Below are 13188 nucleotides of genomic sequence, written 5' to 3' on the forward strand. Positions count from 1 at the left end.
TAGGCTATAATACAATTATATTACAATTGGAAATTAATTAAGATGGCTGCCATTAACTGGTTTATAATCAGTGGAAATTAGGTACAGTTGATAAAGTTTTGGGGGGTGCACTGTGTTCAGCCATTACAGTTAATAACAGTGGTTCCCTCGGGTATTTTCTCTAAACGGGAGAGAGTGAGAGGAAGAAGCCGGACCACAGCGCTGCCTCTGCACACACATACACACACTGACACACACACACATCGACTGAAACACTGCTGCTGCAAAGCTGCACCGACAGGAGGTTGTAAACTGACATGAAAGTGTTTGGACCTCGACTCCTGAACCGTCTGCATCCTCTTTGTTTGTTTCACCGGAGATGTGAGATTATTAACAAAGGATGAATGATGTTTTTTATTTTATTTATTTCTGGATGTCAGATCAGACAAAAGAATCTCTCCCCCTGAGACTACACGCTTATCTGAACCGGACAGAGTGAAGATGTCAGGTAGGTGCAGACTACAATAACAACCTCAACTCACTTTTCTACCATTTTTATCAGCAGGAGGGAGTTCAGCCTCCTCTACAACCTACCTACTACTACAGATTTCAAAGAGATGAATATATGATCAGAGGAAGATTTATAAAAATCCACTATATGAGGAAATGTGTTGTTAATTAGTCACCAACTGAAACATCATAATTTACACTATTATCGATTCGCCACTGAAAAAAATGCACTCCTAAGACATTTATAAAATATTATTATTAACTGAAATTTGGTTTGTTAATATTTGATTTTAGGGCTGCAACTATTTATTTTCATATCAATTAATCTGTTGTTTATTGTCAAGGTTAATTAACAGATTATATTTGCCTGGAGTGAGATCTTAAAGTGTCTTGTTTTGTCCAAAGAACAGCCCAAAACACAAAAATATTCATTTTATTATCACAGAAAACTAAGAAATCAGGAAATATTCATATGTAGAATCAGAAACGAAGTTGAACCCAGCTCAATTTTTAGTTATTCTGTTAGTATAATAACAATTATTTGCATTTTTCTAGCATAATTTTATAATTTCAACAAGTTATCCATGATCAAAATTGTTGCCAGTTAATTTAATGTTGATTAATTTGATTATCGAATCTAATGGTTTTATCTCCCTTATTCACAAATAAGTACATTTATATCCTGATAATATTCCTACTATTCCTACTGTGTCTTCTGCACCTCAAATAATATTCTTGCACTGATGTAGTTTCTCTGAGACATTTAGCTTATCAATATCAATATTATCGTCTGACTCTGGAAGAAATCAGAAACAGTAGTTTGACATTCAGCATCTTGATCAAAAAGCTGCTTATCAGTTGTTCTTTGTGTTGTTATCTTCCAGCCGATGCACTGTGTCCTTTACTCATGTTAATATGCATCCCGACCTTCACTGCTCCCACATACATCACTGTTCATCTTATAGACTCAGTTTTCACAAATCACTGTTTTCAAAAGTTCATCTGCTGCATATTGATGAGCCCGCACCTTGTTTAACGGCTCGTCATTTTCTCACAGGGACAAAATCCAGAGTGAAGGGACACACGCTATAGAGACATGCTATTATTATGATAATGCTGAACTTTACTGGCTTCCCCTCTGCGAGGAGAAGGAAGAGGGGAAATGGTGTAGAAGTATGACTGAATGGGCACTTGTTACATGACAGGACCGGGAAATTAACAACATAAAATTTATCCAAAGCACAGGGGAGGCTAGAGGAGCTGTCAGATTCACATTAACAGCATTTTTAAACAGGAAAGCAGCTAAATACAGAAAAAGAACGAAGAACTGACATTTTCTTTATCTCACCTTCTCTCTCTCCATCATTTTATCTCTTTCTCCCACACAGGTTTCTCCCAATAAGCCAAAAAGACATGCCCTCCAGCCCTGGATACATGATTATGACTGGCCCTCTCAAATTTCCTTCCCCTTTCTCCTCAGCTGTGCTGCACTTCAACATCTCATTTAGCTTGTATACTAAACCCTTGTGGCTCCTTTTGTGTTTGGATCTGGGTTCAGTTTTCTGCCGCTGTCAAGGTAAATGATGCACGATAACGTCCTGGGTAAATGAAGATGAAACTTCAGATGGGAGATTAGCCGTGCCCGTTCATTTGTTTAAATGAAGCCAGAAAAGTTGGATTTGGCTCAACTTTTCCTACAACTTAACGCAACTTGTCGTCACCCATTAAGCTTCTGTATCGGCAAATCAAATACATGCAATCACACAGTCCTGGTAGGAAACTTTCTCATGTGAACAGACTATTTCTTTGCTTTGTTTTTGCATCTGAGAAACCGAACTCGAGCTCAAACTGGACTTCCTGGATTGTTTTTCATGTCTCATCGATACCTGACTTCGCCCGCTAATGGGGGCCTCTCGTAGGTGTAGGTCACCCATAAAACCTCCTCCCTGTGGTTTTCTTTTCTTTCTGTGGCTCCTGTCGGTGATTATGACGGCACACGCTTGCCCTAAGATCTGTCACTGCACAGACAGGAACGGCATGGTGGTGCAGTGCACCTCGCGCAACTTGGAGACCGTCCCGTTGAACTTGCCCAAGGACACCGTCGTCCTCTTGCTTTCATCTAACCGCATCAGACACATACCGAGGGAGGCATTCACAGACCTCCACCGCCTCAGGGAGCTGGACTTATCTCACAACGCTATCGAGATGGTGGAGGATGGCGCCTTTCAGGGGATTTCTGAGGCCCTGCGGACACTGGATCTGTCAAACAACCACCTCAGCAGCCTCCCGAAGGATACATTTGCCAAGCTCCACGCTCGCGTCCGTCTGTCCCACAATCCCTGGCACTGTGAGTGCTCCCTGCAGGAGGTGCTGAGGGAGCTGAGGCTCGACCCAGAGACGGTGAACGAGGTCAGCTGCTACACATCGGTGCAGGAGGAGTACGTGGGGCAACCGGTGATCCAGGTCCTCGACTCGGGGATCAACTTTTGCAACTTCCACCACAAGACGACAGATGTGGCCATGTTTGTGGCCATGTTCTGCTGGTTCTCCATGGTGACGGCTTATATCATTTACTACATCAAACACAACCAGGAGGACGCCAGGAGGCACATGGAGTACCTCAAGTCGCTGCCCAGCACCTCCCACATCAGCAAGGACTACGACACAGCCAGCAGTGTGTTTTAGTGCGTTTGAAAAGAAGCAACGAACATGTTTACAGCATATGAGGATAAGTGACAGCTCCGCAGCAAGTGATAAAACTTTGCTGTGTGATATACACTGCAAGAGGCATAAAGGCTTCAGGAGGAGGTTTAAACAAAGTCTTGAGTTCTGGCTTAAAAGTAGCAACAGAATCTGTAAAACTTCCAGTTTTTTAAAAAGTGTGACCAGCAGGAAAACAGCTAATATTTAGATGTTCCCTTTCATGGAAACAAAAGGAGGCACATCATTATTTTCCCAAGCAGCTGTTAGGTTTCATGCATAAAAGCATCTCTAAGGTAAACTTCAAGAAGAAAAAAAAAACTAAATAGTTTTGCATACGTGGTTGAAGAGTTCACTGTGCATTCATTCACTGTTAGTGTCAAACATAGTTCAGTGAAATGAGATACCTGGAAAATAATCCCCACAGCTTCAGAGGAGGATACTTGAAGAGAAATATCACTGTTAAAAGTTGTTTTTGTGAGAGAGTTTCATGAAAAAGTAAATCCTGACTGGGGACGTTTTTTGTTTTTGTTTTTTGGTCAGAGTAGCAGAGAAGGAGGAAAAATATTTTAATGTATTAGCTGTTAAATTCTGTGTCAAAACTAGCTTCTGTGTGTTATAATAATCCATAAAAGGATCTAGACCAGTAGCAGTGGACCTTTCTAAACCTTTTCTGCTGCTGCTTCTTACATTTAAGGTGGAATTGCAAACACAAATTAAATTTTACACTTGAACACTTGTCACCTCACTTTATGTTTTGCTTCAAAAAGGTAATAACTTTGTCACCTTTGGGAGTAATTGATTCCTGTCATAGAAAAACCTTCATTAGATGAGCTTGTTTCGGATATTGAACAAATACTGTTGAGGTTTTTTTCCTTCTAAATGAAGTTACAGGCTTTTATAAATTGCTCTCATACAACATCTCTGAAGCTTAAGGTAGTAGACAGTAGTTTGTGAACCTCCTAAAGCAGTTTAAAGCATTGTGAATACGAAACGGATTTCAAAACAGATAAAACAACTTTAAGGCTTATTTTATCATCAACAGTTTGTGTACTCACGCGGTCCAAATGGAGTTGGATGCTGGTGCAGGTAAAAACGTTGCAGGAGTTTCAGTCAGCTTTCTGCAGATGGATCGCTCCCTTCCTCTTGTCCCCCGACACCTGAAATTAATTTGGGCATTTGGAGACCTTTCACAAAGTTTTAGCAAGAGCAAATCTTAACTTAATAACCAGAAAATGTATGTGTGTTTAGGATTTTGGTGCATCAAGAGAAGTCTCCAGTTTGGTGCTATTAAATTGTTCCTCAAACAAACAAAAACATGTTGGAAATGAGACATTTATGTTTGTTTCATGTATTAATTTGAGGAACATTAAAGTCTCCTCGTCAGTCCAAACAGATCTATGTTTTTTGTCTCTTCAGTGAAAGCTTGAGTGATATTTAAACATCACATGCTAATGATTTATTTGCCAAGTCTGTTTCTATTGCACTTTGTTTTTATCAATACACTATCTTAAAACATAAAAACACTTATTTTTTTTATGTCCTGACAGTAAATGTGTATAAACAGCTTCATCAAATCATCCATAATAAAATACACAGTTTATAAAAGCCCTCCAGTGCGACATGTTTTCTAATCCTATCAGCAAGACAACTCCCAATATCACCTTTCTAATGTCAGATACACACTCACTTCACTTCACTTGTGAATGTCTTCCTGGAGAGACATGTCATCCGCCATTTTTGTGCACAAGCCTGAAATTGCAGGCGCACAAAACATGGTAGAAATTCTAATTTTAATAATAAAAAAAATAAATAATAATAAAAAAGGGACAATAAGGCCTTTAGTTGGAGCTTTTGAGTGTAAAACACCACGGCCACAAATCTGAACCAATTCTGCAGTGATATGAGGATCCTAAAATGCTTTCCACAGATAAAATCAGGAGACTTAGAGCTTTCAAACAATGCAGAATTTGTCACAGTTGTGTTGAGACTGAGTCCAGTACCAGGACCAAAACATACCTGAAATAGAGCTACCAAAACCAAGCTTCCACGGTGTATTTTAAAAGGTCACTTGAATGTAATCATACAATGTTTTTAGGTATTTCCTAAAGTGATTAAAGTGATTGTTTTCTTTGGGAAGACTGTTTCCCCATTTAGTAGTTTTATTACAGTCCCAGGTTTTTGATTTAGAGCAACAGACCAAGTGTATTTCTTAATCACAGACATGACAACTGCAGCTTCATGCCAACTCAAGTCGATTTTCCAGTGGCTGTATTCACACCAAGCTCCTGCCCTTTCATGGGTCTGTGAGAATCCCATCCTGTCACTCAGTAAGTCAGATACTGCTGCCTCACTATGTCTTATCACAAAAAAGCACTGTATTTATTCCTCTCTGTCCTTTCTGGAATTTATAATAACACAAAACTCTTTTTTCTCCTGCTGGGAAACTAGAAATGTTTGTTATCAGTGAGCTTGTTTGGTGGAGAAATATTTGAATCCTGCTTTGAATTCTGTATTTATTTTATTCCTCACAATAAGACCCTGTTATTTATTCCTCCAGATTACTGTGAAAAATACCCACAGCTCCAAATATGGATGCCATATATCTTCAGCTGCATAGATCTGGATGAGGCAGAATATTAATATGTGTCTTGCAACCCAAAAATAGTTTCATCCAGCTAACAGTTCAAATCCATAAATCTAATGAGCCTTTGTAGGAAGCATTACGAAGGGCTGCTCATTTAGTGTCTTACTACAGTGTCCATTTATATAATCAACTTGATTCATCAGTTTGTTCTCTCTCGATGCTAAAATTGTGACCTGTCCTCTAGCATCTATCTCTCTCCCAGCACAGAACACTTCATATATTTTGTATACTATCTAATCCTGACCTTGTAGTCTCTAAAACTCAACCTCTCCCTGCTGTCAAACGGACACCACATTAATTACAGTCCACGTTACTCTGTCTTACGAGTCCTGAGGGCTGTGGCGTACGTCATAATGAATTGAATACTGTTAATTAAGCCGGATACAGTTGAGGTCAGTGTGTCTTCCCCTAAGTTTAAGTTCACAGTGGCATTTCAGTAGCGTTACTTAAGCGCTATAGCGAAATCAGGAGAGTATTCCACATCTGCAGTTTCTTTAATGCCTGGGCAGTGTTTTGACTCACCTGGGTGAAACACAGGGAGGTTGCTGACTTTTTAAACAGACACCAAAATGACCTCTGCTTACTATCAGGTTCAAAAACCCCTATTAGTGCTTTCTCTGTGCTCTTACCTCCAAACAAGGGAGTAGAGACTCTTGATTGTCTGACATTGGTGTGCAATTTAGACGTATTTTGCTGTTGCAAACCAGAGAATCTGCTCCCTGATGTTTGTCTTGCACAATCACTGCATAAATGACTCACTCCTAAACTCACCCCCCCCAGGCTGTTGAATATTCAAGTGCCTGTATCGCTGAACACACAGCTTTCATACAGAAACATAAAAGATGTTTAGACAACAACACAGACGCACAAAAAGCAGCTACAAGACAGTGAGACACTCCCTTCATTGTATACTGTGTTATACAGTGCGTATAAGTCATTAGATTGTTGGTAAATGTGCTGTTTTATTAATGTATTATTCAGTATTTTTATTTACTCCAATCCATCACTGTGTCGTTGATTTATGATGTGCATTTGCCAGCTTAAAACAGGTAGAATAATACTCCCTTGTGGAGGTTTTTCACTTGGACAGTATTTACAGATTCCCCCGGAGGCCTTGCTGTGTCTTCACTCATAAACAACGACCTTCAGTAAAATAGAAAACGTCAGGAGGTGAGTGTGTATGCATTGTAGTTTCAGTTTCTCTCTAATTGCTGTTTACAGCCAGTTGGGTTCAGGGCTCTTTCAAGGTAAATTAATTCTTGAGCGTCTGTTGAATGAAATTCAAAACTATTACCAAGGGACCTACACTGAGCAATGAGGAGCAACTGCAACATGTGGTCTCATCGAAATCCACTTGAAGGCTGATTGACACAGCAGCATCACCTCTGCATCGATAGAAAAACAGCTTCAACTTTCTACTTAAGTCTCAATCAATTGTTGGACCAAAATGTTTAAAAGCTAGCTAGTTGAGGAGTAAGAACAATCATAGACATGTGACCATGTGGCCTAATGGACAAGGCGTCTGACTTCGGATCAGAAGATTGAGGGTTCGAGTCCCTTCGTGGTTGAAACACATAATGCAGCAAAGCTTGAAAACACTGCACCTTTTTCTGTACAGAAACAAATATACTGGAGAATACCACTACTTTTTAGAGCCTGTGCAACCTCTCTGTAAGTTGAACTAATTCCCCCAAGTCATTGAGTCCACAGCAGGCCGGTTAGCTCAGTTGGTTAGAGCGTGGTGCTAATAACGCCAAGGTCATGGGTTCGATCCCCCTACTGGCCAGTCTTTAATATTCACGGAGGAATAGACCAAATATTTAATACAACACCAACAGCATTTTGCTCAATCACACCACCTCCTACCTGTGAAGTGAGTTCCCCGTTATTTCAGCCAATTCCCATCCACAAACATCACCGTGAAAGATGGTTACACCTGACTGAACAACCACATTAGAAAAAAAATGGTGAAAAAAAGGCTGGAGAACAGGCCGGTTAGCTCAGTTGGTTAGAGCGTGGTGCTAATAACGCCAAGGTCATGGGTTTGATCCCCATACTGGCCAGTAATCTGCAACTAATAGGAAAAATTTTCCAGGCAACAATTGCAAAATGCAAATTTTGGCCCCTACAACATCTTGCATCACCAAAGTTTTAACTGTAGGCCTGAAGAAATTAAATTAAAATGTAAAAACATGACACAGTCTATCATCAATGAAAAGCATCTTCACCTTTTTAATAAATAATTCAACTTCAACAACCAATCACAACCTCCCATGTGACCATGTGGCCTAATGGATAAGGCGTCTGACTTCGGATCAGAAGATTGAGGGTTCAAGTCCCTTCGTGGTTGAAATTTACATCCTGTCTTTCTCTGGGTGCTGCATAGTTGTTGGAAGCATTATTGAAACAACTCTGACTACTATTAAGGTTGTGTTGATGCAAAGTTGAGAAAACAGTGGTAGTTTTACTTCACAGAAACAAATATATTGCGGAATTTCACTATCTTGAGCTACGTCCTCTTTACAGACACCACCCTGGTGATAACAGCTGACAAAATATCCAAAAATCATCTACAACATCCAAACCGTAGGTCCAATGAAAGGTGATGATTGCACCCATGTGACCATGTGGCCTAATGGACAAGGCGTCTGACTTCGGATCAGAAGATTGAGGGTTCGAGTCCCTTCATGGTTGGAAGTTTTACCCTACATATTGCCTTATCTGATGTTGGAATCATTTCTCCTGCTTTAGTCAACATCATAGGTGCAACACCTCCAGCTACAAGGGTCAATACATTTGAAGTGTTGACACAAACACTTCTGACAGAAACAAATATACTCACACCAAACTGGTGGTCACAGCTGACTAAACACCCAAATAAATCCAAAGCATCCAAACCATAGCTCCATTGAAATGTAGTAATTACCACAAGATTGCCAGAAGAGTGGGGGTTCAAATCCTTTTATGTTGCCAGCAATGTGTTTGTGATTGACACAATAGCACTGCCTTCAAAATGGCACTGGAACAGAGCTTTAAATGCTGAACTATGACTTTAGCATAATGATTTTTCAAAGCTGGCAAAACATTACACAGGGAGAATGACAGTTTTTGATGAAGCATGTTTGCTGCTTAACTGAGCATCACACAAAAAGCACCTACTGTGCCCAATGAAGTACCTTTGGGATAAGAAACTGCAAATAACTGAGTTCACTTTGCCTCTCAGATTAAAAAAGTTAGAAATGCTGGCTTCACTCCTGCAGTCTACAAACGTGTGCTACCTTTAGAAACAGCACTTGTGTGGCTGCTTAAGCAGCTGTCACATCATTTAAACTTCATTTACAAACATAAAGTGAAGTATATGATCAGCCCACTAATTAAAACACATGTACTGGAACATCTGTTCAGCAGTGACTGGACATATGTTGTTGTGGAGAAATCTTAAAGATGATTTCTTATTTTGGGGCAGTAAATATAATGGAGAAAACCCTGTCAAAGTCATGCCCAAACTAATATGACACCACTGAATCTTAAGTGAACTCTGTGTTTTGATTTACCTTAATTTAAATTCCCTTCCCAAATCTGCTCTCAGCTCCAGACCTGCTCTCAGTCTATAAAAAAGCAAATGTGTCTCTGTCACACTGACATCTTACAATACTTATGCACAAACATACACACAAACAACCACACACACACACACACACACACACACACACACACACACACACACACACTCTCACGCCTCACCTCTATCGGTCAGAGCTGATGCATTGCGCAGCACCTTCACGGATCACTGTTCAAGGTTCAAGCATCTGCAGGACAGACAGAGAATGAAAAGGATGTTTATACAGAGGTGCCCTTACGTCGTGACCTGTCTGTCTATCTCACAATCTTTCTCTCTTTCAACACAGTAAAACTTAAGGCTAACTTATTAGTGTTACTTTCTAGAAATTTTTTTTTTAAAGCTGTTCATACAGTGTGATGTGAATTACTCTGCAGTGCAGAACGCACAATATGGTGTCTGATGCGTTGTTCACCAGGTGAGACACATTTCAGCAATACAGCAAAATGACAGGGAAGCTACTTTTAGTTTCAAAGTAAATTGCTAAAGATATAAACTAAGTATAGTTTTATTGCTGGTGTTATTCCTCTTGCTGACAGCACAGCCAGAAGTGCTTCCTCTCCAAGGAAGAATTAAATTAAATTTTCTCCTCCTTTCTCAGCAGGGGGAATAAGGTTGTTTCCTGTTAAATTTATCCCTGTAAATTACCTGACCCAAGGCAGATCTATCATTTAGTTTTTCAGCACGAACAGGATTTAAGAGAGAGAAGTTGTGCCTATGTGTGTTATTATTTCACACAAGTCATAGAGCTAAGCATTTGTTGTTTTTGAATGATAAATGCCTGATGTTCTTCAAGGGGATTAAACAATTTTTAGGTTATGTTAATCCATACTAATACTTTTCCTTATTATGTATTTCAGTGCACAATAACGCTTATTTTTGTTGTTTGTTGGGAGGTGAGTTTCAGAAAGGTGTGTACAGCAAAACACCATAACATTAACTAAACAAAACATCAACTAAACAAATTAGCTCGACAAAACACCATTAGCTAAACAGTAACAAAACAAACGAACGTTAGCAAGACATAAGAACGTTAGCGTTAGCAAGAACATTTAGCTAAACAAAACAGCATTAGCTCAACAAGAGAACGTCAGCTAAACAAGTTCGCACGTTAGCATTAGCAAGAATGCTAAAACAAAAAAAAAGTTTTGTTAGCTAAACATGAGAAATTTAGCGTTTGCAAAGCGTCATGGAAAGTGACGCTAAGCAAAAGAGTGTTAGCAAAACACATTAGCACGTAACATTAACATGTTAGCTGTAACGAAGGGATAACATTTTTTCTCATGAAAACAAACTCACCGTCAGTAGTTTTGCAGCTTGAATTTTCAGTTTCAACACAGCTACCATCATTTGAGGGGAAAGGTGACTCCCCTTAAAAAGTTTACACGGTCATTTAATAAGTTTATTAGGGTAATTAACCTAATGGAGTGTTTCCCAGTGGAGCCCTGACTGTTAAACTGCCCTACAGTGTTCCTGCTGCAGTCCTGCTCTCACACACCTGATTCAATTTAATTTTGATTAAAATGTGCCCTCACTAATTGAATCACGTGCTGAAACAGCTACCAACCACTCACATTGAGGTATTGAAATACATGGTCCCATTGAGTTTTCTTGATGTCTCCTTTCTTTACAACGTTTGCCTCTCAGGTTTTTGACTCTCCAAACATGTACTCACTGGAGACATTCATTTCCACTGAGATTGTCTCTGATGATAGACAACAATAGGGTGAACATATAATATACACACGCAATGACACATGGCTGGAGAAACAAACTAAACCCTGCAATGAATACAAATCCCCCTTTAGGATATTCATGGAGCACATAATGTTTTGTGGTGGCCATCTGTTCTCCAAAACTGCACACGCTGGGACAGGCATCACATTTCTTTTTCTATACATTTATCTTTCCATTCAGGATGCATTCTCTCGGCACATTTTAGTGATTTAATCCACGTGTAAGGCAGCAGAGAAGCAGGAAGAGGTCAAACAAGGAGACAAACAAAGAATAGTCCCTTCATGTTGCAACAGAAAGTTGAAAGATTCCTGCCGAGGGGTCTTTCAATTTAGGATGCACTTTTGAAGGAAGATGCAGTGCCAGGGTTTAGAGAGGAGAGTAATTCTCTATCATTGTGTTGCACAGGAGTTTGTGGGTGAACACGCTGAGAGGGGGCCGCTCAGTTCAGGATGAATTCTTGAAGATATGAAGCATTTGAAATGTGTTTTTCTGTGTGTGTGCAAGAGAAAGAAGGAAAGAGATGAGGCCGATAAAAAAAAAAAAAAAAAAAGGATGAATGAATTCTGCTCCCTGACAAGTCTTGTGATTCAGGATGTATCCTCCAAGGTGCAGGTTTTTAAATTTATGTGTTTGCATCTGTGACAAGAGAGACCCAGTGGCCTCCTAAACCAGGGATTGTGGGTTTGAATCCCAATCTGCAGCAGAGGTGTGCTGGCTCTATAACCCAGAGGTCGATGGATCAAAACCATCCTGTGCTAGAAACTAACCACTTTTACTCTGGTGTGATTGTCCCAAAGTATCATGTTCTTTTCTCCCGCAGTGGTAAGAAGAATATGTCATATACAGTAGCTTTAGATGATCAAACCTAAAAATGCAATAGTAACCTTTGATAAAATAGATATTTAATTCAGAGGAGCTTGCAGCTTTAATCTGACATTTCAACCTGTATTTCTATTGTTGCAGGCAGCTAGGGACAACATGTTTGGGTACTGCACATTCATCCCAACATGCCTGACATTTTAAATGTGCTGTTTTGAAGGAACAAACTTAAGTGGTTTCCTGCCTCTTTGGGATGCAGACCCTCAAAAGAGAAGATATGTTTGTTTTCTTCCCTTTTATCCCTTTAAAAATCTTGCGACTGCTCAGATTTATCTAATCTAGGACCCTGCGTTTGGTCCCTACCCCCAGGTTGGATACCACTGACATACTTATTTAAATATGTTTTTGTTTTTTTCCGCAGCCCTTTTCCATTAAGATTTAGCACAAAGACAGAGCTGCAGAGGCTGGTCTTGAACCAGTCAGTGCCCTCAGCAACCCATTATAACCCATGGCTGGGGAGGTCATTTATCAGAAGCTGCTGCAGCTGCTGAACTCAGGAGCACACAACAAAGAGCTTCTTCATATCTGTAAAGGAAAAGTTAAAAACAACTATATCACAGCTAAGTGTACCTTAGCAGAGTGAAACGTTTAGTCCCCCTGGGGCTTCTGTACGTACACTTAATCTTTTCCTCCTCTGCTGCCCTTGGGTCAGAGGATTGTCTTTGCAGAGTAGCAGAAAAAGTCTTAACTCAGGGGGTTTCCGAGCTCCAAATTGTGTGAAAATGTTTAGATAAAGCTGACATTACTGCACCACTGCCAGGGTTTTTATATCTTCTTTCACCCCTTTCAAACCTGTAAGTCAGGAAAATATTATGCTTAGTTACAGTATGCCAAGGTAAAGTACAATTTAAGTTAGGTTTAGTTTAGTTTTTAGTAGTTAGTTAAGTTAGAATCGAACAAAACAACAGCAAATCTAAGAAAATCAAACATAAAAACCAAGATATTAGCTACTAAAGACAGGTATTTTTCAATATATTCTACAGAAGTGCACCTTTACCTACAGAGCTGTAATTGCGCATCCAAATAGCATCGATTGAAATCCAACTTGATCCTCTTTGACTTGTCTGGATGTCTCAGGATTTGCATTCTCATGCTGAGAAAAACCTTTAGGGGGGTC

The 13188-nt window shown here is 39.8% G+C and overlaps 1 protein-coding gene and 5 non-coding genes across 6 annotated transcripts; all 6 read left to right on the forward strand.

Annotated features, from left to right (window-relative positions):
• Positions 1–1187: 1187 nt before the first annotated feature.
• On the forward strand, positions 1188–4254 carry LOC108873103 (leucine-rich repeat-containing protein 3-like). Its single transcript, XM_051066126.1, has one exon. The coding sequence runs from the start codon at positions 2392–2394 to the stop codon at positions 3172–3174; it is 783 nt and encodes a 260-aa protein (XP_050922083.1). The 5' UTR covers positions 1188–2391; the 3' UTR covers positions 3175–4254.
• A 3077-nt stretch (positions 4255–7331) lies between these two features.
• On the forward strand, positions 7332–7404 carry trnar-ucg (transfer RNA arginine (anticodon UCG)). Its single transcript has one exon. It is a non-coding gene; the product is annotated as a tRNA-Arg (tRNA).
• Positions 7405–7548: 144 nt separating this feature from the next.
• trnai-aau (transfer RNA isoleucine (anticodon AAU)) lies at positions 7549–7622 on the forward strand. Its single transcript has one exon. It is a non-coding gene; the product is annotated as a tRNA-Ile (tRNA).
• A 203-nt stretch (positions 7623–7825) lies between these two features.
• On the forward strand, positions 7826–7899 carry trnai-aau (transfer RNA isoleucine (anticodon AAU)). Its single transcript has one exon. It is a non-coding gene; the product is annotated as a tRNA-Ile (tRNA).
• Positions 7900–8113: 214 nt separating this feature from the next.
• On the forward strand, positions 8114–8186 carry trnar-ucg (transfer RNA arginine (anticodon UCG)). The gene has a single exon. It is a non-coding gene; the product is annotated as a tRNA-Arg (tRNA).
• A 271-nt stretch (positions 8187–8457) lies between these two features.
• Positions 8458–8530, forward strand: trnar-ucg (transfer RNA arginine (anticodon UCG)). The gene has a single exon. It is a non-coding gene; the product is annotated as a tRNA-Arg (tRNA).
• Positions 8531–13188: the final 4658 nt, after the last annotated feature.

Source organism: Lates calcarifer, linkage group LG7_2 (assembly GCF_001640805.2).
Source record: "Lates calcarifer isolate ASB-BC8 linkage group LG7_2, TLL_Latcal_v3, whole genome shotgun sequence".
Lineage (NCBI taxonomy): Eukaryota > Metazoa > Chordata > Actinopteri > Centropomidae > Lates > Lates calcarifer.